This window comes from Oryx dammah, unplaced genomic scaffold (assembly GCF_014754425.2).
Source record: "Oryx dammah isolate SB20612 unplaced genomic scaffold, SCBI_Odam_1.1 HiC_scaffold_8, whole genome shotgun sequence".
In the NCBI taxonomy this organism is placed as follows: domain Eukaryota; kingdom Metazoa; phylum Chordata; class Mammalia; order Artiodactyla; family Bovidae; genus Oryx; species Oryx dammah.
In genome coordinates, this window is record NW_024070192.1 from 1,019,986 (window position 1) to 1,043,660 (window position 23,675).

Here is a 23,675-nt window from a genome sequence, read left to right on the forward strand (position 1 = left end):
AGGCGTATCTTCCTCCTCGAACACAGCGTGGACTAAGATCACACACAAGGCAGCCATGTACACGGGTGAGAGTTGGTCCATAGAGGTGGCTGAGCGCCAAAGGATTGATGCCTTTGAACTGTGGTGCTAGAGAAGACTCTTGAGAGTCCCTGGAACTGCAAGGAGATCCAACCAGTCCATCCTAAAGGAGATCAACCCTGAATATTCATTGGAAGGACTGATGCTGAAGCTGAAGCTCCAATACTTGGGCCACCTGATGCGAAGAGCTGACTCACTGGAGAAGACCCGGATTGGGGGCAGGAGGAGAAGGGGGCGACAGAGGATGAGATGGTTGGATGGCATCAGCAACTCAATGGACATGAGTGTGACCAGCTCCTGGGGGATAGCGGAGGACAGAAGAGCCTGGCGTTGCAGTCCGTGGGGTCGAAGAGAGTCAGACATGACCAAGTGACTGAGCCACAAGACACACTGGATTGGAGACCCCAGAGGTGTGCACTTGACCTCCGGTCCCTCTGGGCGGGACAGCGGGTCTCCTCCCCGGGATCGGCTTTGCTGCATCCCCATCATGGCCTCACTGACACGGCCACTGTTTACCTCCTCAGCCCAAAGCCTTTTCTCTAACACTGATCCTGAGCTCCAATCCTACCTTTTCTCTGTCTGAGTTTTTATTCTAATTTCTTGTCCTCTGATGGTGGTTTTCCACTTCAGTTCACCATCTTCCTGTTCAAATCCATTGTTCATTTATTCTTAAAGCTTAATGAGCAGAGTATTAAATACAGTGGATTCTTGTGAAACCACCTACTTTTATACCAGCTACAGCCCAGTCCATAACATCTCATTGACCAACAGTATCTTCAAGTGGAAAAGACTCGGAGAGAACCGGCCCCTACCTGCATTCTCCCTCCTTCATCCCCACCCTGCTCCACAAATTAAAGTCCTGAGCCCACGGAGGGGGCGGTGTGGTCCTTTCCACACAGCTGTTGGCAGCATCGGGCCTTGAGCCCAGGCTTCCAACTCTTCAGCCTTTCCCTAGTGCTCACCGTAGCAAAACACACATGGAAATAAAGGAAAATGCATTTTCCTTTAACGTCTACATGAGCTGCCGGAACGGATGGAGCGTCTCCTCACCGTCTGCCCTCCCGTGACTGCCCTTGGCCGGGGGCTCAGCGAAGCCGGCGCTTGTGTGCATGTTTCAGGAACATGTCCCTTGGTGGCTGGCTCCGTCGCTTGCTGTGATTTTTAAACTATCACCAAGTGTCCTTGGAATCAGAATATTCAAGGTCAATTTAGAATAGAGGTGAGGGTTCGAGAAGCAACTTTCGGGACCCTTCGCTAATTTTAAGAGTGTTCCAAAGGAAGAAAACAGGTGAATAACCACGCCTCACCGTCTTGCAGGCCTGGGCTCTGTAGACACTTAGGCCAAGACTGGTTTGTGAGAGTCTGTTTTCCGAGAGGAGACTGGTTGTTTTGAGGATCCGTTGGGTTCGATGGCTTTATTTCTATGGTCAGTGAACAGAGGAAAGCCGTTGACACAGCAGCCTGCTGTGTTTTTGGAAGACACTGACTGGAAATGGCCGGCTCTGGGTTCCTTTGAGCAATTTCCCAACCTTTGCTGAACTGGGAAGCGTGACCCGAAGTCCTGCCTTCCTGTTGCCTCTGCTTCGTTTTTCTGAGGCTCGAAGACTCCTCCCTGACGTGCTCGCATGTGCTGCGTTTCAGAGGCTGGCGGGCCTTCCTGACGGGCTCTGGAGACGGGGCCGCGTGGGTCCAAACCCTGCCTCCACCGTCTGGAAGCTGTGGGGCCTCAGACAAGTCACCTCAGCTCTCTGCCTCACTTTCCTCATGTCAAGAAACAGTTTACAGTAAAATGTGCGGAATGGCAGTGAGAAGTAAACGGCTTACTGCTTGAGCAGTGTGGAGAATAGTGCTTCTACTTGATAAGTCCTCCATATACATCACTGGTGGAGAAGGAAAAGGCCCCACTCCAGGGTTCTTGCCTGGAGACCTCCGTAGACAGAGAAGGCTGACGGGCTTATGGTCCATGAGGTTGCAAAGCGTCGGACTCGACTGAAGTGACTTCGCATGCACACGTACATCATTGGAGAAGGAAACAGCAACCCGTTCCAGTCATCTTGCCTGGAAAATTCCATGGACAGAGGAACCTGGTGGGCTGCAGTCCCTGGGGCCTTGTCTCTGCCCTGACTCTGGGCAGGCGCTGCCCCCAGGCTGGCCCGTCCTGTCCCTGCCCCACCCTCAGAGCCCCCTTCACTTCTCAGGTTCTCTGAGACCCGGGGGCCTGGGAACGCACCCGGCTCTCACACGCTCATGGGGCTCGGCATCCCCAGCCGTGCAGGTAGGCCCGGCCCGGCCCCGCCCCGCCCCGCCCCGCCCCGCCCCGCCCCTTCCTGCTCCCTCTGCGTCTCCTCTCCGGTGCCTCCGTCCCCAGAAAGACTTCCTTGATGGTGACCTCTCGAGAGCGACCTGGGCTCCGTCCTCTAGGCCCGCCCGTGGGCTCTCTCTCCCCACGGCGCGCACGCGGGAGTGCGGACGCGGGGGCGCGCGCGGGAAAGTGGACACGAGAGTGCAGGAGCGCGCCCGCGGGAGTGCTGGCCCAGGGCCTGCTGATGGCTGGCGCCTCTGCTCCTCCCCTGGACGCCCAGCCCCAGCGGGCCGGGCCGCTCACCACAGTCCAGTCCCGCCTGGAGCCGAGCCGCGTGGTCACCCAGCGCTCACATGCTGGCTCACAGGTGGTCACTGCTAATAAAGCCAGGCCCGGCGTCCCCTTGGTGTGGGCTGCGTGAGCGGTAGAAACAGCTCCTCTTAGAAAGACTTTCTTTATTAAAATTTTATGGTAATATAGTTCATTTCAATGTTGTGTTGGTTTCGGGTGTACAGCAAAGTGACTCAGTTATACGTATTCTTTTTTTTTTCCAGATTCTTCTCCCATATAAATCAGCACAGAGTTTTGAGTAAAATTCCCTGCACTGTCCAGTAGGCCCTGGTTGATAATCTCGTTTATATACAGTCGTGTGTATGTGTTCATCCCAGACTCCTGGTGTATCCCTCCCCACAGCCTATCCCCTTGGGTAAAGTTAAGTCTGTTTTCAAACTCTGTGAGTCTGTTTAGTTTTGTAAATAAGATCATTTATATCAACTTTTTTAAATTACGGCAACACACACGCAGAGAAAGCAAGCAGTCTACCTTCGGAAGCATCTCTGAATCCCTGCATCCTCCATGACTTGTCTGGGCACCTCCTGAGACCCTTCTCTTCCTGTCTCCTCTGTGTCTCTCAGAGGCAAACCATTCTGAGCATTTCTCTGAACTTTTCAAGCAGAAACGCTTAACAAGATTTTAGGGCTAAGAAAACAATCATACTCACAGGCTTTACCCTAAGAAAAAAGCACTTTCTTGTCTCGTGTCTCCCAGTAGCCGGCCCCTAGTCATCTTTGCTGCTGTTTGTCTGTCTTCAGTCGCTCAGTCGTGTCCAACTCTCTGTGACCCCATGGACGGCCACACACCAGGCGTCCCTGTCCTTCACTGTCTCCCGAAGATTGCTCAAATTCGTCCATTGAGCCAGAAGTGCCACCTGACCGTCTCATCGCCTGTCTTCCCTTCCTCTCCTGATCTCAGTCTTTCCCACCATCAGGGTCTTTTTCTCAGTGAGTTGGCTCTTTGCATCAAGTGGCCAAGGTATTGGAGCTTCAGCATCAGTCCTTCCAATGAAGATTCAGGGTTGATTTCCTTTAGGATGAACTGGTTTTATCTCCTTGTAATCCAAGGGAATCTCAAGAGTCTTCTACAACCCCACAGTTCAAAAGCATCCATTCTTCGGCGCTCAGTCTCCGTTATGGTCCAGCTCTCACATCTGTATGCAACCACTGGGGACAGCTGTCACACCCGTCTGTGACCACGGGAGAAATTGCAGCTCTGACTAGGAGCTCAGAGGAGCTGGATCTCCTTTCCTTTCTCCTTCGGACGTCTATCCACGTTTCTGTCTCATCACGTTCAGGTTAGATTATTTCATGACTCTGTTTAGTGTTTTATTAATAAGCATAAAGAAATATGTCCCCCTAAAAAGTTCAACTGCATCCTCCCAAAATAAGATCAATAGCATTCAATATGAATACATATTTAACTACTAATTAAATAGACATTAAAATTAAGGGGTCCATGGAAAGAGGCTGTCTTCCTAACAGAGTGAGTTGAAAGAGGTGCTTTGCAAACATTTAATCACTGATTATATTGTCTAGAAAAATAGTAAATATTTGATTGAAATTAAAATGGTAAATGCAACTTCCAGTTAAGATATAGCAAAACATCACCGTTAGGACGTTTGCTTAGTCAAGTAGGGAGAACTGAGAGCAGTCAAAGTTTATATTAATAGAGAAAAGTTGTCAGAAAAAACATTTATAGGCAAAAGTAATATTTTTGCTTCCTTTAGTTCTTAGGTTCAATGCCTCCAAATGGTTATCAGGTCAGCCTGCCTACATGACCCTCGGTGGGCAAGACAGAGAAATCAGCTTCTCATTCTTATTTCTCTTATTTCCTCCTGGCCAGGAAATCTGGGGCCTTTGAAACGTTTTCACCTTCAGCTGCCATGCCTTCACTAGGGCGCAAATTCTCTAACTGCTAGTTTTCCAAGAAATCGTGCGCAGGAAAATTAAAACTTGAAAGCCAGAGAGTCTGGAAAAAGGGATTTGACCCAAAAAAATGTTTTCAAAGCCATGCTTTGTATTTATCGTATGGCATCTATAAAGCATAGCTGCTGTGCTGGGGGACATGGGGTAGGAATATGGACTTTCAAATACCTGCCTTTAGATTAAGCCCTGGAGCCAAAAGCCAAAGAGGAAAAACCACTAATCAAAAGAGCAGATAAAAATTATGTACAATAACCATAATGTGGCATTTCTGAAAGTTGTCAAATCAGTTTCAAAACCTTATTTTTGTTCTAGTTCCAGTGTCTCTTTGGAGTTTTCCTCTCTCTTCTGGGACTGACCTGTTTTCCTCTCTGTGAGATCATTAGAGTTTAAAGACAGCCTGTGTGAGCTGTGAGCTCTGAGCTGGCCGGCTGGCCGCTTGCCTGAGGCACACGGCAGCCTTTCAAAGGCTGTTTCCAGGGGCAAGGCAAGTTTTAAAATTCATGGTAAAGACTTTAAAGTGCGATGTAGTCAGAAGTCCTAAAATATACATATTTATTTAGCTGAGCAAATTATATTTCCCAATGAGAGCACAGCCGTAAAGGTTAGCATTTTTCTAGGAGTAAAATAAAATGGAACATGTAAACACAACTTTTATTTCAGGTGAGAATGTCTTCAGGCTTGAATTATTTGCACCATTGTTTAGAGACTGGCTTTGTAGGCATAAACCCGATTTTCAACTGGAAAGTTATGGCAAAAATAGGTAATTTCTAGAGCCCAGCCCTGTGCTGGCAGCAAGTGTCGAGGTTGGGGTTTCCTGTGACTTGCCTGCCCCACCAGGCCCTTGGGATCACTTTGTCCCCGAATGCCTGCCACTTGCGGCCTCTGTTCCTCATTTCCCCTCGTCTGGTGACCCCGTCTCTCGTCTCCACCACTGACCCCCAAGTTTTGAATCAACCACACACACCACCACAACAGTTGTAGCAAACATCTGCCCTGAACCGCAAATGGAAATGCGTTTCCCAGTAGAAGCTTTGTGATAAAGGTTAGGTCCTGGTCTCACAATGGCACAGCGCTGAATTTCATACATATAAGGGTCAAATTGGCCTTTCCAGGTCCAGTTCCTCCACTGGATACAAACTTTGACGTGAACCTGAGCCGCCCCCAGCCCTCTGCGTGGACCTCCTCTACCCTCTGGGGAGCAGGGCTGCACTGGTCCCTACTTCTCACCGAACATCCCGTTCTGGTTCTTCGCTTCATACCCGGCATCCAGTTCAGTATTTGGTAAACAATAAGCGCTCCGTAAATGTTTGCTGAGTGAAGAAATGAATTTGGCATCTACATCCACCAACTAACAAAACTGTACTCTTAGAAAGGAGCAACCTCCTCCTGCTTATTTCCATATTAGACGTACGGGTGGGGGTGGGGATCGTGGGGGGATCGTGGGGGATCGTGGGGGGATCGTGGGGGATCGTGGGGGGATCGTGGTGGTGACGATGGGAAAGGGGCTTCAGGCATGAAGCCTGGGGTTCTGATAACCACCTGTTCCACACTCCACTTAAACGTCCTCCACGTTTGTATTCACTGGCTCTTATTTCCTCTTCAGGAGCTTTAAATATGTTGGGTTGGGCACAAGGTTCATTCAGAATTTTCCATAAGATATCACAGAAAAATCCAAATCTTTTGCTCAACCATATGAATTGTTCACGGTGCTCTTGATTTTTCCCTATATTTTTCCCTTAGTAAACTAAGGGGAACAAGAGGCCCTTCAGTCTCACCTCTGCCTGCTCTGCAGAAGAATCACAGCTTTGAGGCCAGTGTCCTCTCAAAGTCCAGGCTGAGCTGCAGACGGCCTCCTGGGACCTAGAGCGCTGTGTGTCTTCTCCCCAGTCTCCCTGTGGCTGACTCTGGTCACACTGAGCCCCTCGGCTGACTCTTCTCCTCCTTATTCCTGCACAGCCAGCTGAGTGACCCTCTCCTCTCGAGCACCATCACCTCAATCTGATTTGCGCTGATCACCCCCGTCCCGGACTCCTCCTGAGTCCCCTTGCTCCCTTTCATCCAGCTTTCCTGTGTGCGCCTACAGCAGATACATCAGGTCACTCTCTCAGGCATGTCCTGGCTCTCTGCGACCCCATGAGCCGCAGCACGCCAGGCCTCCCTGTCCATCACCAACTCCCAGAGTTCACCAAAACTCATGTCCATCGAGTCGGTGATGGCATCCAGCCATCTCATCCTCTGTCGTCCCCTTCTCCTCCTGCCCCCAATCCCTCCAGCATCAGGGTCTTTTCCAATGAGTCAGTTCTTCTCATCAGGTGGCCAAAGTATTGGAGTTTCAGCCTCAGCATCAGTCCTTCCAATGAATATTCAGGACTGATCTCCTTTAGAATGCACTGGTTGGATCTCCTTGCAGTCCAAGGGACTCTCAAGAGTCTTCTCTAACACCACAGTTCAAAAGCATCAATTCTTTGGTGCTCAGCCTTCTTCACAGTCCAACTCTCACATCCATACATGACCACAGGGAAAACCATAGCCTTGACTAGACGGACCTTTGTTGGCAAAGTGATGTCTCTGCCTTTTGAATATGCTATCTAGGTTGGTCATAACTTTCCTTCCAAGGAGTAAGCGTCTTTTAATTTCACAGCTGCAGTCACCATCTGCAGTGATTTTGGAGCCCCCAAAAATAAAGTCAGCCACTGTTTCCACTGTTTCCCCACCTGTTTCCCATGAAGTGATGGGACCAGATGTCATGATCTTCGTTTTCTGAATGTTGAGCTTTAAGCCAACTTTGTCACTCTCCTCTTTCACTTTCATCAAGAGGCTTTTTAGCTCCTCTTCACTCTGCCATAAGGATGGTGTCATCTGCATATCTGAGGTTATTGATATTTCTCCCGGCAATCTTGATTCCAGCTTGTGTTTCTTCCAGTCCAGCGTTTCTCATGATGTACTCTGCATAGAAGTTAAATAAGCAGGGTGACAATATACAGCCTTGACGTACTCCTTTTCCTATTTGGAACCAGTCTGTTGTTCCATGTCCAGTTCTAACATTGCATCCTGACCTGCATACAGGTTTCTCAAGAGGCAGGTCAGGTGGTCTGGTATTCCCATCTCTTTCAGAATTTTCCACAGTTTATTGTGATCCACACAGTCAAAGGCTTTGACATAGTCAATCAAGCAGAAATCGATGTTTTTCTGGGACTCTCTTGCTTTTGTGATGATCCAGCAGATGTTGGCAATTTGATCTCTGGTTCCTCTGCAGATACATCGGCCGTGTGTCTAAACCGGCCCAAGACTGTCACCTCCACTCAGACGCTCCCAGTTGTTCCTCGCTGCCCTGTGTGTATCCACAGCATCAACCAGAGCGACTATTTTTGTGGCCTAAATACACCCGCTGTCTCCTTACACACGAATCTTTGCTGATATTGTTTCTTCCACCAGGTCAGATATAGGATTGCTTAGTCTAAGATTTCAGACGTGCACCAACTGTAAACAATAAGATGAAGACATAAGGTAGAGCTGTGGACTGTGTTGTCGAAACAAAGGTGAAGTGAAGGTTTCCAGAGGAGAGGGCAAGAAGGAACGGAGGAGGTGACTAGGGGCATGGGTGTGGTTGGTGGAGACACTGCGCTCACGTGGCTGGCGGAGATGGCAGGGAGCGGGCATGGCCAGAGCTGCCCACGTTCTGCACCCGCAGGTGAGCAGAGGGGAGTCAGCAGACGGGAGCACACACTGTTCATCTCCACACCAAGGGCCAATAATCACCGCGTCAGTGGTAAACATTTTAGGCATTCTATAGAAGCCCCTTCTCCTAAGAAAGAATACTGTAAAGTATCTGTATTTTTTGTTGACTTTTTTACACTTTAGTCAGTTGGGTTATCACAACCCCAACAAAATTAGATGTAGCTATCAGTGAAAATGTTATATATTTACTCTGTGGGCAGGGATATGAAAATATATGTATTTGTGTGTTCACGTGTGTGCATCCACCTGCATTTAAACATGTGGGAGACAGAGATGGGGGAGGAGGGGCGGGGAGAGAGGCGGAGAGAGACGTTGGAGCTGGGTGAGGCGGTCTGGGCCCAGCTCTCATTTTCACTGTTGAAAACGAGCTCAAAGGGACATGTTCCCTTTGGGGAGAATCAGATCCTCTTTGGAGAAGACAAGGTAGAAGATGGTTGCATAATTTACGTGAAGAGTGTATCCAAGGTTTGGAGAACTGCCGCCGGAAGACTCCTGTCCAAGCGTGGCTGCGGAGCCCTGGGCCCCCACGAGCAGTGGCCGTCGTCAGAGGGAGGTGACTTAGGGCAGTGTCCCCAGCTCCCTGGGGGCGGCCAAGGGAAGAAGGAAAGTAACTGACTTGGAGGAAGGAACAGCTCCCAGAGAACCCGAGCAGGAGCAACGGACCCAATTCATGACGTGTGTGCGTTTTGCCGTCACCTGGGAAAGCGTTTTGTTAGGAGCCAGTGTGGAACCCAGCAATGCTGCATAGCGCTCAGAATAACTTCTAAATTGTTCTTTAGACAGTATAGGTTTTCCTTAAGTGGCTATATTTAGATTTGCTTATGTTTTTGTTTCTAAAGTTAATATAATTTGTATCCTCTGCAGATTTGGGCTTGTGCTCCCCAAAATACAGACAGCAATTTCCGAAGGCTCTGTAACAATGTCAGTCACATCAGCAGGTTCTGTCTGCGCACCCTGCCAGCCTCGACCACGATCGTCGGCTGCAGAGCCCCCTCCACTCCCACCTCCCTCTGCGAGTTTCTGAGAGCTACCAGGACACGGGCCGTGTGTCACCTGCCTGCCTTGCTGTAAAGCTGGGAAACCAGAGGAGACGCAGGCAACGGGAGCGTGGCTGGCGGGAGGAGGCCCGGCGCGGCCCGGGCTGTCGGCACGTGTGGCTGCGCGCCCGGGCGCGTCTCTGGCTGTTGTGCCGCGTCTGCTCCCCGCGTATCCATGCCCAGCTCTCAGCTCAGCCTGGCACAGAGGCACCAGCTTTGCTCCAGTCGCGGCGCAGAGCCCCGAGCCCCTCTAGCCTTTGCTTCTGAATTCCCTCACGTGCCCACCTGCCCAGAGGACACTCACTCATGTCTTCTCATCCCAAGGGAAGATTAGAGCAGGTCAGACAGCACTGGCCAGCACACTCTCTAGCACTGTTTTGGTCACTATTCACACTTGCTGCAGAGAAAGCAGGAGGCTTTTTTTTGCTGCAGGCCCAGAGCTCGGCTCGGCAGAAGTTTCATGCTCTTCTGGTCTTTGCCAGTCAGATGGAAGAGGGTGGCCTCGTTCTCATGTTCTTTTCCATTATGATTTATCACAGGGGGCTGTACAGCAGGTCCTCTCCAACCATCTGCTTCAGATACAGTGGTGTTTATCTGTTATGTAGAATAATATGTGTCTTCTAATCTCAAACTCCCAATTCAGTCCCTCCTCCCACTTTCCCCTTCGGGAACCATAGATTTGTTTTCTATGTCTGTGGGTCTATTTATGTTTTCTATATAAATGTATTCGTATCATTTTTTCTAGATTCCACATACGAGCGATATCATGTATGTGTCTGTCTTTCTCTGTCTGGCTCACTTCACTTGGTGTGATGATCTGTAGGTCCATGCCTGCTGCTGAGACTGGCACCATTTCATCCTTTTTTATGCTGAGAAATAATGCACTGCGCGTACGTACCACACCCTCTTTATCCATCTATCCGCGGGCACGCAGGTTGGTGCCGTGCTTTGGCTATCATAAACAATGTTGCAATGAAATTGGGTGCATATCTTTCCAAGTTATCATTTCATTTTATTCAGATAAATACCCAGAAGTGGAATCACTGAATTGTATGGTGGTCCGAGTTTTAATTTTTGGAAGAATCTTTATACTTTTTTCATAATGGCTGCACCAATTTATATTCCCATCAACAGCACTGGGTGGGGGAGGGGTTCCCTTTTCTCTGCATCCTCACTAACATCTGTTATTTTTGTCGTTTTGATAATTGCCATTCTGACAGCTATGAAGTGGTGTCTCACTGTGGTTTTGGTGTGTGTTTCCGTATCAATCAGTCATGTTGAGCACCTCCGCGCGCGTGCTGGCCGTCTCAGTGTCTTTGGAGAAATGTCTGTTCCGGTCCTGTGTCCATTTTTTAATCAGGTTGTGTGAGTTGCGAAGTTGTACCAGCTCTTTACGTTTACATATTTCAGGTACTAACCTCTCATTGGACGTATGATTTGCAAGTATCTTCTCCCGTTTACTAGGCTGTCTTTTCGTTCCATTGACAGCTTCCTTTCTTGTGGAGAAGCTTTTTAGTTGGATGTGGTACCATTTGTTTACTTTTGCTTTTGTTGCCCTTGTCCGAGGAGACTGGTCCAAACAAGTATTGCTAAGACCAGTATCGAAGAGCTTGCCGCCTGTTTTCTTCTAAGAGGTTTCCATGCGAGGATGTCCTGAGTCCACTTTGAGTTGACTTCTGTGTGTGGTGTAAGACAGCGGTCCAGCTCCAGTCCTCTGCATGTGGCTGTCCAGCTGTCCCAACACCACTTATTGAAGAGACTGTTTTTCCTCCATTATATATTCTTGCCTCCTTGTCATGGATTTGATCATATATGGGTAGGTTTATTCCCTTGTTTATTTTTCTTCCCATACTTTATTTTGGGGGGCTCCAAAATCACTGCAGATGGTGACTGCAACCATGAAATTAAAAGACCCTTATTCCTTGGAAGAAAAGCTATGAACAACCTAGATAGCATATTAAAAAGCAGAGACATTACTTTCCCAACAAAGATCCGTCTAGTCAAAGCTATGGTTTTTCCAGTGGTCATGTATGGATGTGAGAGTTGGACTGTGAAGAAGGCTGAGCACCGAAGAATTGATGCTTTTGAACTGTGGTGTTGGAGAAGACTCTTGAGAGTCCCAAGGAGATCCAACCACTCCATCCTAAAGAAAATCAGTCCTGAATATTCATTGGAAGGACTGATGTTGAAGCTGAAGCTCCAGTACTTTGGCCACCTGATGCGAAGAGCTGACTCATTTGAAAAGACCCTGATGCTGGGAAAGATTGAAGGTGAGAGGAGAAGGGGATGACAGAGGATGAGATGGTTGGCTGGCATCACCGACTCAATGGACATGAGTTTGGGTGAACTCGGGGAGTTGGTGATGGACAGGGAGGCCTGGCGTGCTGCAGCCCAGGGGGTCGCAGGGTCAGACACGACTCAGCGGCTGCACTGAACCTGTTCCCGTGTATTTGCCTTCGCAAAAGCTGCTGCTTCGTTAGACAGCTTCCCCTTCCTCACCCTTGCCTGTCAGACTCGTTACTGTTACTCAGTTTTCCCAAATGCCACTTCCTCCCTGAAGACTGTCCTTATCACCTGTGCTTTTCCTTCCCGTCATTTGATTGTATGTGGACTTTTTTTTTAAGTTTTATTATCAAAGTTTGCAGATATACCCAAAAGCCAAGTACAGCACTGCGAAGCCCATCATGTCCACCGGGCAGCTTCAGCGTCATCAGAAATGGGCCTTGTGTGTCTCACGCTCTCTCCTTTTCATCCTTGGCTAAAATAGCTCAAAGCGCATTTCAGACGTCACGTCATTTTATCCTCCGTGTTCCAGAAGGCCTCTCAGAAAACACGGGCACCATCTCACACAGCCACAGCGCCAACATCATACCCAAGAAAATTAACAGCAGTCTTTGTAGTATCATCTAACACGTGCTTCATAATTAGGTAGGCCCAGTTTTCCTGAAATGTCCCTTTAAAGTTGATTTGTCTGAATCAAGATCCAAACGAAATAGGAGTATCGTGTCTACGTGTTGTGTCTTGCTTCCCTCTGTCCGCAGCAGACCCTCCTTGCTCTCTGCTCCACTCTGGCGACCTCCTGCAGACGCCCAGGGCCTGGCTGTGGAGCCTCCCGCCTTCTGCACTTATCTGCTGGCTTCCCTGCGGTGACACTGGACTTCTTCCTGCCTCCTTTTTGTTGCCTTTTGTTCTCTCAGTTGGACACTTAAGACATCACTGAACCCCCTGCTTTTTGTCCTGACCACATACCTTCTATGACAGTCTAAGCACCTTTCAAAGGGTGAGGCCGTGGCTTCACTCCACACTGGGATTCCTGGGTGATGTCTGATCCACCCTGGGATTCCTGGAGGATGTCTGATCCACACTTGGCTTCCTGGATGATGTCTGACACATTGTTTGTATTTTTAAAATACCATTCAGTTGATTTATCTAGAATGAGTTTTCTCCCTCTTCGAAAATGTGAGCTGGAGATATATATACTCAATGCCAAGATATTTATATTAGGAACTGAGTTGCCAGAGAATTCTCAATAATGTAAGTCCCCGTTTCTACTTTGCACTGAAAGAATTAGAGCCAAACATAAATGGGCACATTTTTATAACTGAAGATGCTTACAGTTTGGAGTATAAGCGCTTAACATCTGCAGTTATGAAACAGGTGAAATCTCCCAGTCCCTGACACGGACTCCAGGTGCGCACGGAAGTGGTGTCAGAAATCAGCGGTGTTGTGCATTCAGCAGTGAAAATCAGCTCACTAATCATTTTTCTGATCTAAGAATTTAATTTTGCTCAGAAGTTCAGAAATCAAGCTGAAAGTCTGACAGTACAAACACTATCGTGTGTGTGCTTTGTTGCTGATAACTAACTGCAATCCGAGCCTTAATAACTGAAAGGGAGTGGGAGGAACTTCAAAGGTTGCATGATAAATGCTTTTGACAACGTGTCAGCTGAACATTAAACAGGATCTTTGCAAATCCTCTCATTCTAAGTGCTTTAAACAGAAAGTTTTAAACTCTTCCTCCATGAGTATTGGCCCCAGATAGCGCAGTATCCCGAGGTTGAAGAGGGAAAGAGAACTACTTTATCTGGCGGATATAATCCCATCCCTCCGTGAGCGGGGGTCCCGGAGGGCCTCACCCGAGGGTCCTGCCTTCCCGCCTCAGGCGAGCGGTGCCTCCTCACCGAGCGATGGGCCAGGGTGGCGGCGGGGTGACTGCGTCTCCGGCCCGCCGTGCCGCGCACGCCGCAGAGCGGAGGCCCACCCGCCGGCGCGGTGGCCGCGTGCCTCCTCCCGCGGCTCTGCGGCGGTCTCGTGAGGGGGGCGCTCGGGGTCCTCCGGGGCTGAGATGGGGCCGGCGCTGGGCAGGCGGGAAGGAGTGGCGGGCGGGGGTCCGAATGGAGGGACGTCCCTCCGCACGCGCGTGGGTCCCGCGGCCGCGGTGGCAAAGCGCCTGGCCCAGCGGCGCGCTCAGCCCGGCGGAGGCTCCCGAGGAGGCCCCGCAGCCAAGCGGGAGAGCGTCCTCCGCGTCTCTGTAGAGGAACCGGCGGAGAGCGGCGTGGCGGGCGTTCCCCCGCGGACGTTCCGACGGGGCCCGGCCCCGGGACCTTTTCTCGCGGACCAGTTCGGGCAGGTGTTCTGGGCGTGCCAGCCCCGCCGGCGAGGGCGCAGGCCGGTGGCGGGGCGCCCCTTGGGGCGGGCAAGGGAGGGGCCCGAGTGGACGGCGGGCACGGGAGGAGACGCAGCGGCGCGGCCCGAGGCGGGAAAGGGGACCCCAGCTGTCTTCAGTGAAAAGCCACGTGTCCTCTGTAAAACTGGCTCACGTTGCCAGCAACTTCCATGGCCTGCGTGGGTGCTCACTCAGCCGTGTCCGGGTCTCTGCGACCCCACGGACTGTAGCCCGCCAGGCTCCTCTGTCCATGGGCTTCTCCAGGCGAGGAATACTGCAGTGGGGTGCCACGCCGCTCTCCGGGGGGTCTCCCTGAGCCGCGAGTGACCCAGAGTCTCTCCTGTCTCCTGCACCGCAGGCAGGCCCTTGACCCCTGCGCCCCCTGGGAATTACGAGTGGCAACGTCTGGCTGAGCATTTCAGAGAGCGCTCTGGAAATGTGACTACGCAGGCTCCCCTGGTGATGCTGACAGTCTACGATGAAGGGGAGACGTCAGGTGAAGCATGGTTCATAAATGTGTTCTCAGGTAGGGGACATGACACAAATATGACTTCAGGTGTAACAGGAGAAAGGCATGCTTGTTTCGGGGTTAGAACGGTGCTGCAGGCTCACGTTGACCTCCCATGTGGACGATGACCATGCAGGAAACTAAACACGTAGACCAGTGACGCCTGGGTGCCCCCCTCCCTGGGTTCCGGCAGGAGGACGGTCTCTGTTCTGTAGACTGATCGCAGTGTAAGTGGTTGTCACGCCAGCCGAAAGTGGGAGTTCCTCTGAGATCCTGAAACGTCCTAGCCGGGTTCCTGAACTTGGTCCTGGATTTCCAACCCCCGAGATAGGCACGTGTTCACAAGTGACGCCGTCTGGAGGGACGAGTGGGCAATGTGCTTTGAATTTCCTGAGCAGAAATGTGCCGGCTGCTCCCAGAGGAAACGTGGGTGAGGTCAGGATGGGCTCCGTGCTGCCGGGGAACGTTAATGAGGTGTGTTGGGGGATTCCAGCTTCCTTAGATCATCAAAGTCTTGGGATAACATGATTTCTTTTCCTGGAACCTCCATGGAGACCAGGAAACACTAACTCTTTTAAAAGTGCAGTTTTAAGACTTTTAAAGGAAGTCATTTAAGAATTTTAAAGGCCAGAAAATAGATGAGAGAGAGAGAAAAGGAGGCTAGTGAAAACTGGGATCCTTTGACGGAGTGCTGCTCTTGCTTCCTGTATTGGCCGTGATGCTTTTTGTCTTTCAAGTTGAACCAGTGGCCTAATAAGCACTGCAGCAACAGCCTCGGACCAAAGTGCAAGAACTCATCCACGAGGTTTGTTGCAGCAGCTGAAGAGTTTTCACCTGGAGGGAACTTGGCCTCATGTGAAGAATATCCCACGTATTGGGTTAAAACTCCTTTTCTTCATACAATATCGCAAGAGCCTGAATTATGAGGGTTAAAGAAATGAGAAAAAAAAGTTACTTGCATGGAATGTGAAAAAACTACGAACCTGAATGTGTGGCTGCTTCGTGGCTCAGCAGTGTCAGATTCTCTGCAAGCCCACAGACTAGGCCTCCAGGCCCCTCTGTCCATGGGATTTCCCAGGCAAGAATCCTGGAGTGGGCTGCCATTTCCTTCTCCAGGGGATCTTTGCAATTTAGGGATCGAACCCGTGTCTCTTGTGCCCCCTGCCTTGGCAAGCAGATTCTTTACCAATGAACCAACAGGGAAACCCAAAAAACCTGAATGCAAGCTTTAAAGAATACTGTATTGTGTTTTGAATACATGAGTGGCCTTGGCACTAACTCTGGTCTGTTTCAGTACCTAGATCTATAGTACAAACCTGTTCTCGGTTCTGCAGAACCACCGATAAGACTTCTTTATGGTTTTGTTATTCATTCTGAGTAGTTCTGAAGAAATCACTTTAAAAGAAATCTTGACTGGCATTTCAGGTGAAGAAGACTTGCCGCTTTTGTTAGTAGATTTAGCCCATTAAAAAAAAAAAGTGGCCTGTGTAAATAGCCGGTGAGGCCACCCAGTACACACGTCACTCTCCGCTCTGGTGTTAACCCCAGATTGTCTCCCCGTCTCAGGGACAGGACATCTCTTCTTGCTGGATCCCAGATGTTTAAGATGTGAAAAAAAGAAAACTAAGTACAAATCTGACACCAACATGATGAGACTTTATAGTTTTACTTAATTTTCCCTTAACTTTCAGTTAGCAGTAGTACAAAGGAAAATATTTGCTGTTTCTGCATCAATTTTCCTCTCCAAGAAAGCCCGCTCATGAGAAATACTGTCGGCACCATTTGTAAACTGAAGTCTCCTTCCATTAGACAGGTGTGGGCGTTGTTACAAAGGCAGCGAGGTTTCATGGAGAGCTCTCCTCCTCTCGCTGTTACAGTCTGTCTCTTCACCGAGTCACAGGTCAGGTGTCCTCTCTGTCTGATGGATCAACCAGTCAGCGGACAGATACTTTGTGAGACAAACTTTCAAGTCATATTACAGGTTTTAAATAGAAAACAGACCAGCATCGTGTTTCAGAACCCTGGAATCCTACTGCATGTGTCTCAATAAAAGCCGAAATAAGCCTTCCCGTCCAGTCACCTTCTCTTCGCTCAGAATCTGGGCACCCCAGTCGTCTTCCAAAATACACACAGTGCGGGAAGTCCTGCCCCATCCCTCCCGCCGGTGGAGGACGCGTGACTCATGCTTCTGAAGTAAAACGGTGAATTCAAACCTCAGGAAACGAAGGATAAGGTGACTTCGTATGTCTTAAGTAGAAAAAGCTTTAAACATTCCTTTTTCTCTTTATTATGGAAACTCTCAGAGACACGCGTGGGGAGACCAGCGAGCAGCACCCCACCGCCCGGCTTCAGCCTTTGCAGGGCTGACCTCTCCAGGCCGAGCCTTCCTGCCAAGCTCTGCTTTTCTCCGTGTTCGTCTCCTCGCCGCGCGGGGTTGCTGCTGGCGAGGCCCCCTCCGCGTCTCGCCCAGCTCCTTGATTCCCCACCGCTGACTTAACCCAAAGTCCCCAGCTGTATGTTTAACAGGATGGACCGTCCGCCACGGTCTTTTGTGCTCACGTCTGCTCAGTCCCTGTAAACAGAAGGCCGTGCCACCAAGGTGCGGCCCCCAGACAACGCGAGGCGTCCTGGGGTGAGAGACCGGTTTGCGGCTTGGCCGGGCGGCCTTCTGGGCCGGGGCAGTGAGGCTGCAGCTCGGATGCCGCTGGACGCCCACCCCGCCCCGCTCCGGATGAGGGCCTGGCGGAGTCTGGCCAAACCCAAGGTGAGAAACCTCTCCAAAGACCTGTGCTGATCTGAGGCCGAGCACTTCTGGACACCCTTCACCCTGAGGACACTGGGATTGTGGCTTTTGTGTCTCCACAGCCCAGAATCCCTCCTTTCCAGGGAAATTTTCCTTTATTACGTAACTTTTTAAACACTTCTTATGCAAATGGACTTGCGTTTCATGTGTCCATTATTTAAAAGCGTGTATCTGCCATCATTTTGTGTTTGTTTCACTGACTCAGAGCTAGGAGGGACACTTGGGTTTTCAGGAAGACCACAGAAGCCGTAATGTGTGGACTTTGAAGCCTGATTATAAGTTTTATGAAAATAGCACTGACTCTGGTCCTCGTTTTCCCCTAAACGAACAGCAGAGCCCTGGGACGCTGACGGGTGCCTCCTCCGGAAACACGAGCTGCCTGGCGTCTCCCTGCCTGAGGAGTCCGTGACCTGTGGACCTTTTACACTCTAACGTGCTCGATTGCCATATTTTAAACAACAACTCAGATTATTCTATAGCCACTCCCTTTCGCAAAGTCTGGTCTCCGCTCGTTCTCATATAGCTGCAGGTTTTCTTCTGGAAAAGGCCATTCTTTGTTGGCAGTCCACACAGAGCTCTGCGAGAGTCAGCCATGGGTGGTGCCTGCTGCCAGCCCCGTCCCCTGGCACCTAGAGGCAGGTCTCGTTGGGAGAGCCGCCCTTCAGTCACGAGGCCAGTGCACCCAGCAGAGGTGAGCAGCACGTGTGCAGGACACGCAGCGTGGCCGTTCAAGTGCTCAGAGAGGCCTGTGTCCATTCTGGGGGCGAACAGCTCGTGACCTAATAATTTTTTAGAATATGAGATCAGGAACAGCTGTCAGTATAAACTGTCATTTTCCTTTCATCAGATGCATTTTAACTTTTTGGAAAGTAGAATATTACTCGGTTACTCTTCAGCTTTTTAAACTGGTTTTTATTAGCTAATAAAAGGAATTTCTAGCCATATTGCTTGCTCTGATTAGCCCTAGAAACATCACGTGAACCCTTTAGTTAACTATGAGCAAACTGAAAAGCGGAGCCATTTGAAAAGCCAATGTAACTTCCCTTCTGTTTTGATAGCATTGCTGAGACACAGTGGGTTAGCAATCTCTTCTTCGCGGTGTGAAGGCGGAGAAAGGACAGGTCTGGCACTGTCCCCTGTCCTCGCAGGGATTCTCTGCTCAGACCCGCTGGACTTGTTTCCTTCTCCGCCACCTCCAGCACCGCAATCCCCCCGGCCTCTGGCCTCCTCGCCCTCTGCCTGCTCCTAGTGTGGGCGTCAATAACCTCAGATATGCAGATGACAGCACCCCTATGGCAGAAAGTGAAGAGGAACTAAAGAGCCTCTTGATGAAAGTAAAAGAGGAGAGTGAAAAAGTTGGCTTAAAGCTCAACATTCAGAAAACGAAGACCATGGCATCCGGTCCCATCACTTCATGGGAAATAGATGGGGAAACAGTGGCTGACTTTATTTTTGGGGGGCTCCAAAATCACTGCAGATGGTGATTGCAGCCATGATATTAAAAGACACTTACTCTTTGGAAGGAAAGTTATGACCAACCTAGGTGGCATATTAAAAAGCAGAGACATTACTTTGCCAACAAAGGTCTGTCTAGTCAAGGCTATGGTTTTTCGAGTGGTCATGTATGGATGTGAGAGTTGGACTGTGAAGAAGGCTGAGCGCCGAAGAATTGATGCTTTTGAACTGTGGTGTTGGAGAAGACTCTTGAGAGTCCCTTGGACTGCAAGGAGATCCAACCAGTTCATCCTAAAGGAGATCAGTCCTGGGTGTTCTTTGGAAGGAATGACACTAAAGCTGAAACTCCAGTACTTTGCCCACCTCATGTGAAGAGTTGACTCACTGGAAAAGACTCTGATGCTGGGAGGGATTGGGGGCAGGAGGAGAAGGGGACGACTGAGGATGAGATGGCTGGATGGCATCACGGACTCGATGGACGTGAGTCTGAGTGAACTCCGGGAGCTGGTGATGGACAGGGAGGCCTGCCGTGCTGCGATGCATGGGGTCGCAGAGAGTCGGACACGACTGAGCGGCTGAACTGAACTGAACTGAGCTGAGCTGAGTGTGGGCGTCACGCAGGGTCAGGCTTTGACCGCCGCTCCTTTCATGATTCCCCACGGGAGCATCCTCTTCTGCATGGGCCTGAGCCCTGGAGCCCCGCCCCCCGGCCAAGCCCCGCCCCCCGCCCAGAACCCCACTCAGATCCCGCCCCCTGGCCAGGCCCCGCCCCCTGGCCAGGCCCCACCCCGCGTGATGGCCCCCAGGAAGGCCCCGCAGCACCTTGAACACGTATCAAGGAGTCTCCACGGCGGTGCTGGGACACTACTGGTTGCGCCTGCTCCGTCGTGGAGGGCAGGGACAGGAGGAAGGACGAAGGACGACAGGGCTGAGGGATTGGGGTGGGGACGGGGACCCTGGAGGGGCCGTGCCCGGGGCTCTGCTGGGGAAGGGCAGGGTAGAGGTGAGACTGCGGGGGGGACAGTTTTCTGCTTAAAAGACAAAGGAGATGCGCGTCGCCTGTATTTTTTTTCTGTAAAATAAACCAAGAAACAAAAGAGTGTAGTTTTTTATTGTGGCAGAAACCAGACGATATGTCATGACAGATAATAATGTCGCGTGTGTACAGGTTTCAGGTGTGTGTCTAGAGAAGTTTGGCAGGCGCACTTGCACATTCTGTATCTTGAGAAAGTTGATGGCCATTCAGTCACTGTGCTGTGCTGAGGGCAGCTGGAAGACCCCACGGTTAAAGTAATCTCCTTGGGGAGCCAGTTGAGGTGCGTTAGCTCCCACCCAAGCGTGGGCCCGGTGCCGGCATGCACCAGGCCTGGCTCCAGGCTGGAAACGTGACGGGGGGAGCGCCCTGGGCTGCAGAGGTCCTGGCCCCACGCAGACACAGGGACAGACAGGTCACAGCCCAGCAGTGTCCAGGCTTTGCTCCTGGGACAGGCCAGTGAGGTCACACCAAGAGCAGAGCGGCTTCCAGGCAAAGGCGAGAAGACGGGGGCCACGGGTGAAGGGCCATGGGGAGAAGCGCGAATGCTGAACTCGGGGAGGGTCAGTGTGTCGTGGTCCCAGCCCGGGGCCTTACTTCTGGCCTGTGGATGGACCTGGGGGGCTCTCTCCCCTCTGTGGGTCTCGGTTCACTCCTCCCTAACGTGGGTGAGAGACTGCCTGCTGCCCAGGATTGCCAGGAGGCTGAAAAATAAAGTCCATGCCGGCGACTGTGGCACGTGGCCGTTGATCATGGCCACGAAATCTGCAGGACACGGAGGCTCCCCCGGCCCAGGGTGGCCAGAGCCTGGACAGCCGGGTCCCTGAGGACCCAGGTCAGGAGTCTGAGCCGCGTCTCGGGGGTGCCGTGGTGGTGTCTGAGCATTGCAGCAGGGGGACGACGTGATCGGATTTGGGGCCGTGGGGTCACTCTGACTGTGGTGTGAGGATGGAGAGCAGGAGAGAGCAGGGCAGAAAGCACGCCGGTCTCTTCCAGCCCCATGTGCACGCCTCTCCTCGATTAGGCCGAAAGAGACGCCAGCAAGATCCTGTGCACTGGTACAAAATCATCAAAAGAAAAAAATGGCTACTTGGTCAAAAAGCATAGGAACAACTGCATTCATCCTTCTGGAAACAGCCCACAATACAATCATTAATATAAACAAAAATAGAGTTTGAAGCTCATTGTCAGGCTTGGCTGAAGGGTGGATTGTATATTCCGGTATAACATCAAAAAGCCCGGAAAGCTTCTGCCTTCATTCTCATTCTCTCCGCGGTCAAACCATTTCACTCTTTTTAAGCATTCTGTTTCTTTATCTTTGGCTGTGCTGGGCCCTCGCTGCTGTGCGCACGCTTTCTCCGGGTGTGGAGACGGGGGCCGCCCTCCGGTGCCTGCTGGGGCTGCTCCTTGCAGAGCTCGGGCTCCAGCAGCTGTGCACACCCGTAGTTGTCCCACGGCGCCTGACATCTCCCCGGACCAGGGATTGAACCACGAGCCCTGCATTGGCTGGCGGATTCTCAACTACTGCGCCACCAGGGAAGTCCCCCTTCTTTTCTTCTTCTTTTCCTTATTATTGTATTTTAAATAGGGGTTCTTAGCCTGGGGTTCATCCATGGACAGGCTTCAGGCAACACGTGGACCCCCTGAAGCTAGAAGCACATGCTAAGCACTTTTTCCGCGTGGGGAGTGACCACATAGCATTCACCAGATGCTCCAGTGAGCCTAGACCGCCAGGAAAAGGCCAGGAACCAGGGGCTCTGTCTCCATGGAGAGAAGCCGGGAGTTGCACTGATGGGGCACTGCGGCTCTTCCCCTGCCCCAGCATCTCAGGTGGGATGGCCCGGGCGTCCCGCTCCTCCACCCCAGGCCAAGCCCCGGACCTCCCCGCGGTGCCACTACCTCCCTCGCCTCCCTCCTGCTCCAGCCACAACCCCAGAGTCACGTCTCTTTACTTTTCACTCTGCATCCACGTCTCAGGGCTGCAACCCGGGTCCTCAAGGGGATTGGGGCCCTGACACCGCCCCGGTCCAGTCCCCAGCATTCTTTCCGTGTGTCTCAGCAGCCTGGACCCTGCTTCTCTGCTTTGCTGGACCCCTCCTCAGTCTAATCTTTGCAGCAGCAGAAGCGACCCTCGTAACCCTCCAGGGGCCCCCTTCGCTGCACTGTCTTGCTTCCGTGCTCGTCACTGACATGTATTATATACTCACTGTTTGCATATTGTGTGTCCCCCGGTGTAATGGAAGCTGGTGAGAGCAGGGAGTTGTTTTGTCTGTTTTCTTTCACTGCTTCATCTGAAGGACCTATCACAGCTCTTAACCCAGAGCAGAAGCCTGGGCGTCTACCATGAATGAATTTTGTTTGGAGAATTCATTCAGCATCTTCCCGTCCCATCCCTTGCGCTCTGCTGGTCGTCATTCCCCGTGTATTGTATCTGGGATTGTTCGAATGGATCCTGTTTCTTTTCTAGTTCACCTCTTTACCTAAAATAGTAATTGATACAGCGTTCTTTATTGAACCTTGTCATTCTGGGGTTCCCCCAGAGCAACCTGAATGGCTACTTGGCAACTGAAAGAGTTCCCCTCTGTCTGCTTCTTACCCGTTCTTCAAATTCAGTGCTATCCTCAGTGGCTTAATAAAGAAATGCCTTTAAGGTCACCGTAACTTACTCAGATTACCATAGCACAATGTTGAAAAGCGTCGTGCTGGTCCAGCACTTCAGTTCCTGCGGACACAGCACTGTTCAGAGTGTAAGGGCGCCTCACAGGTGTACTGGTCGAACTACTTTAATTTGCAGTCGTTTTATGCTTTATCACAGGCTTGTGCATCTGTGCTGGGAACAGAGGAGATATTTTTATAAGATGAATGGACATCTGCTAATGTGTCTGTTTTGTAAGTTTGGAATTTTTAAGACTAGTTATTGCTCAAGTAGGAAACATCTGGGCCCAATGCTGAAAGGCTGGGCTTTTTTCTGCCTGAACTCTTTGGAACAACTGTAATAGACTCGCGATCTGAGGCCGTTTTGGCACCAGTTTAGGTGGTAATTTTTAATATTTTTGTATTTGTCTCATGCCATTTCAGGCTTTACAAGAAGAACTGGAAAACCGCTCGAAGCAAGTGCGATCCGTAGAGAAGAAGCTACAGCATAAGGAGCTGGAGTCGCAGGAGCAGGTACTTGCCCCCGAGGCCGGCTCGCGCGCTGACTGCCTCCGGGTCCAGGGGCTTGGGGATGGTGCTGGTCCTGTGTCCGCTGGGACGCTGCGCCTGAGTGGCAGAATGCGGGGGCCCTGCAGCCGCGGGGTCTGCCACCTGCAGTCTGCGAGCGGAAGCCCTGCCCCCGGCTCCTCTCCCCTCATTCCGGCGTCTCTGTGTCCCGTGCTGGTTTCATCCTAAACCAGCTCGACGGCAGCCACAGTTCCCAGCATTCTGAGCAGGCCTGGGGACCCCCAGAGGCAGAGGGGGCTGCTCACGTCTGGGGTCCTGTTCTGAGCAGTGAGGGCACCTTTCCCAGGAGTAACCCCACCCCCAAGGCCACTCTTCTCATCTCATTGGCCAGAACAGGTCACATGCTAGCTGAGAATATCCCATCCCTGGTGAGAGGACCGAGGGGTCAAACTGGCCTGGACCAATCAGGGCCCACCTGGCGGGGATGGCCTTACAGGAGGGAGGGCAACCTGGACCCGGAGAAGGGGAGGCCCGTGCTGGGGATGTAGCCGACAGGGTCTGCTTGTTAGGATAAAGGGACACCATCGTGCTTAGAGACACGAATCACGCTTTCTCTTGAATTTTAATTTTCT

At 51.2% G+C, this 23,675-nt stretch overlaps 1 protein-coding gene across 12 annotated transcripts in view; it reads left to right on the top strand.

Annotated features, from left to right (window-relative positions):
• CEP112 (centrosomal protein 112) overlaps positions 1-23,675 on the top strand; it is a 309,950-nt gene that overhangs the window by 261,842 nt on the left and 24,433 nt on the right. For all 12 annotated transcript variants that reach the window (XM_040244376.1, XM_040244381.1, XM_040244382.1 and 9 more), the window contains one exon: positions 22,960-23,049. In XM_040244376.1, the coding sequence (XP_040100310.1) occupies positions 22,960-23,049 (90 nt within the window). The remainder of the gene's footprint in view (positions 1-22,959; positions 23,050-23,675) is intronic.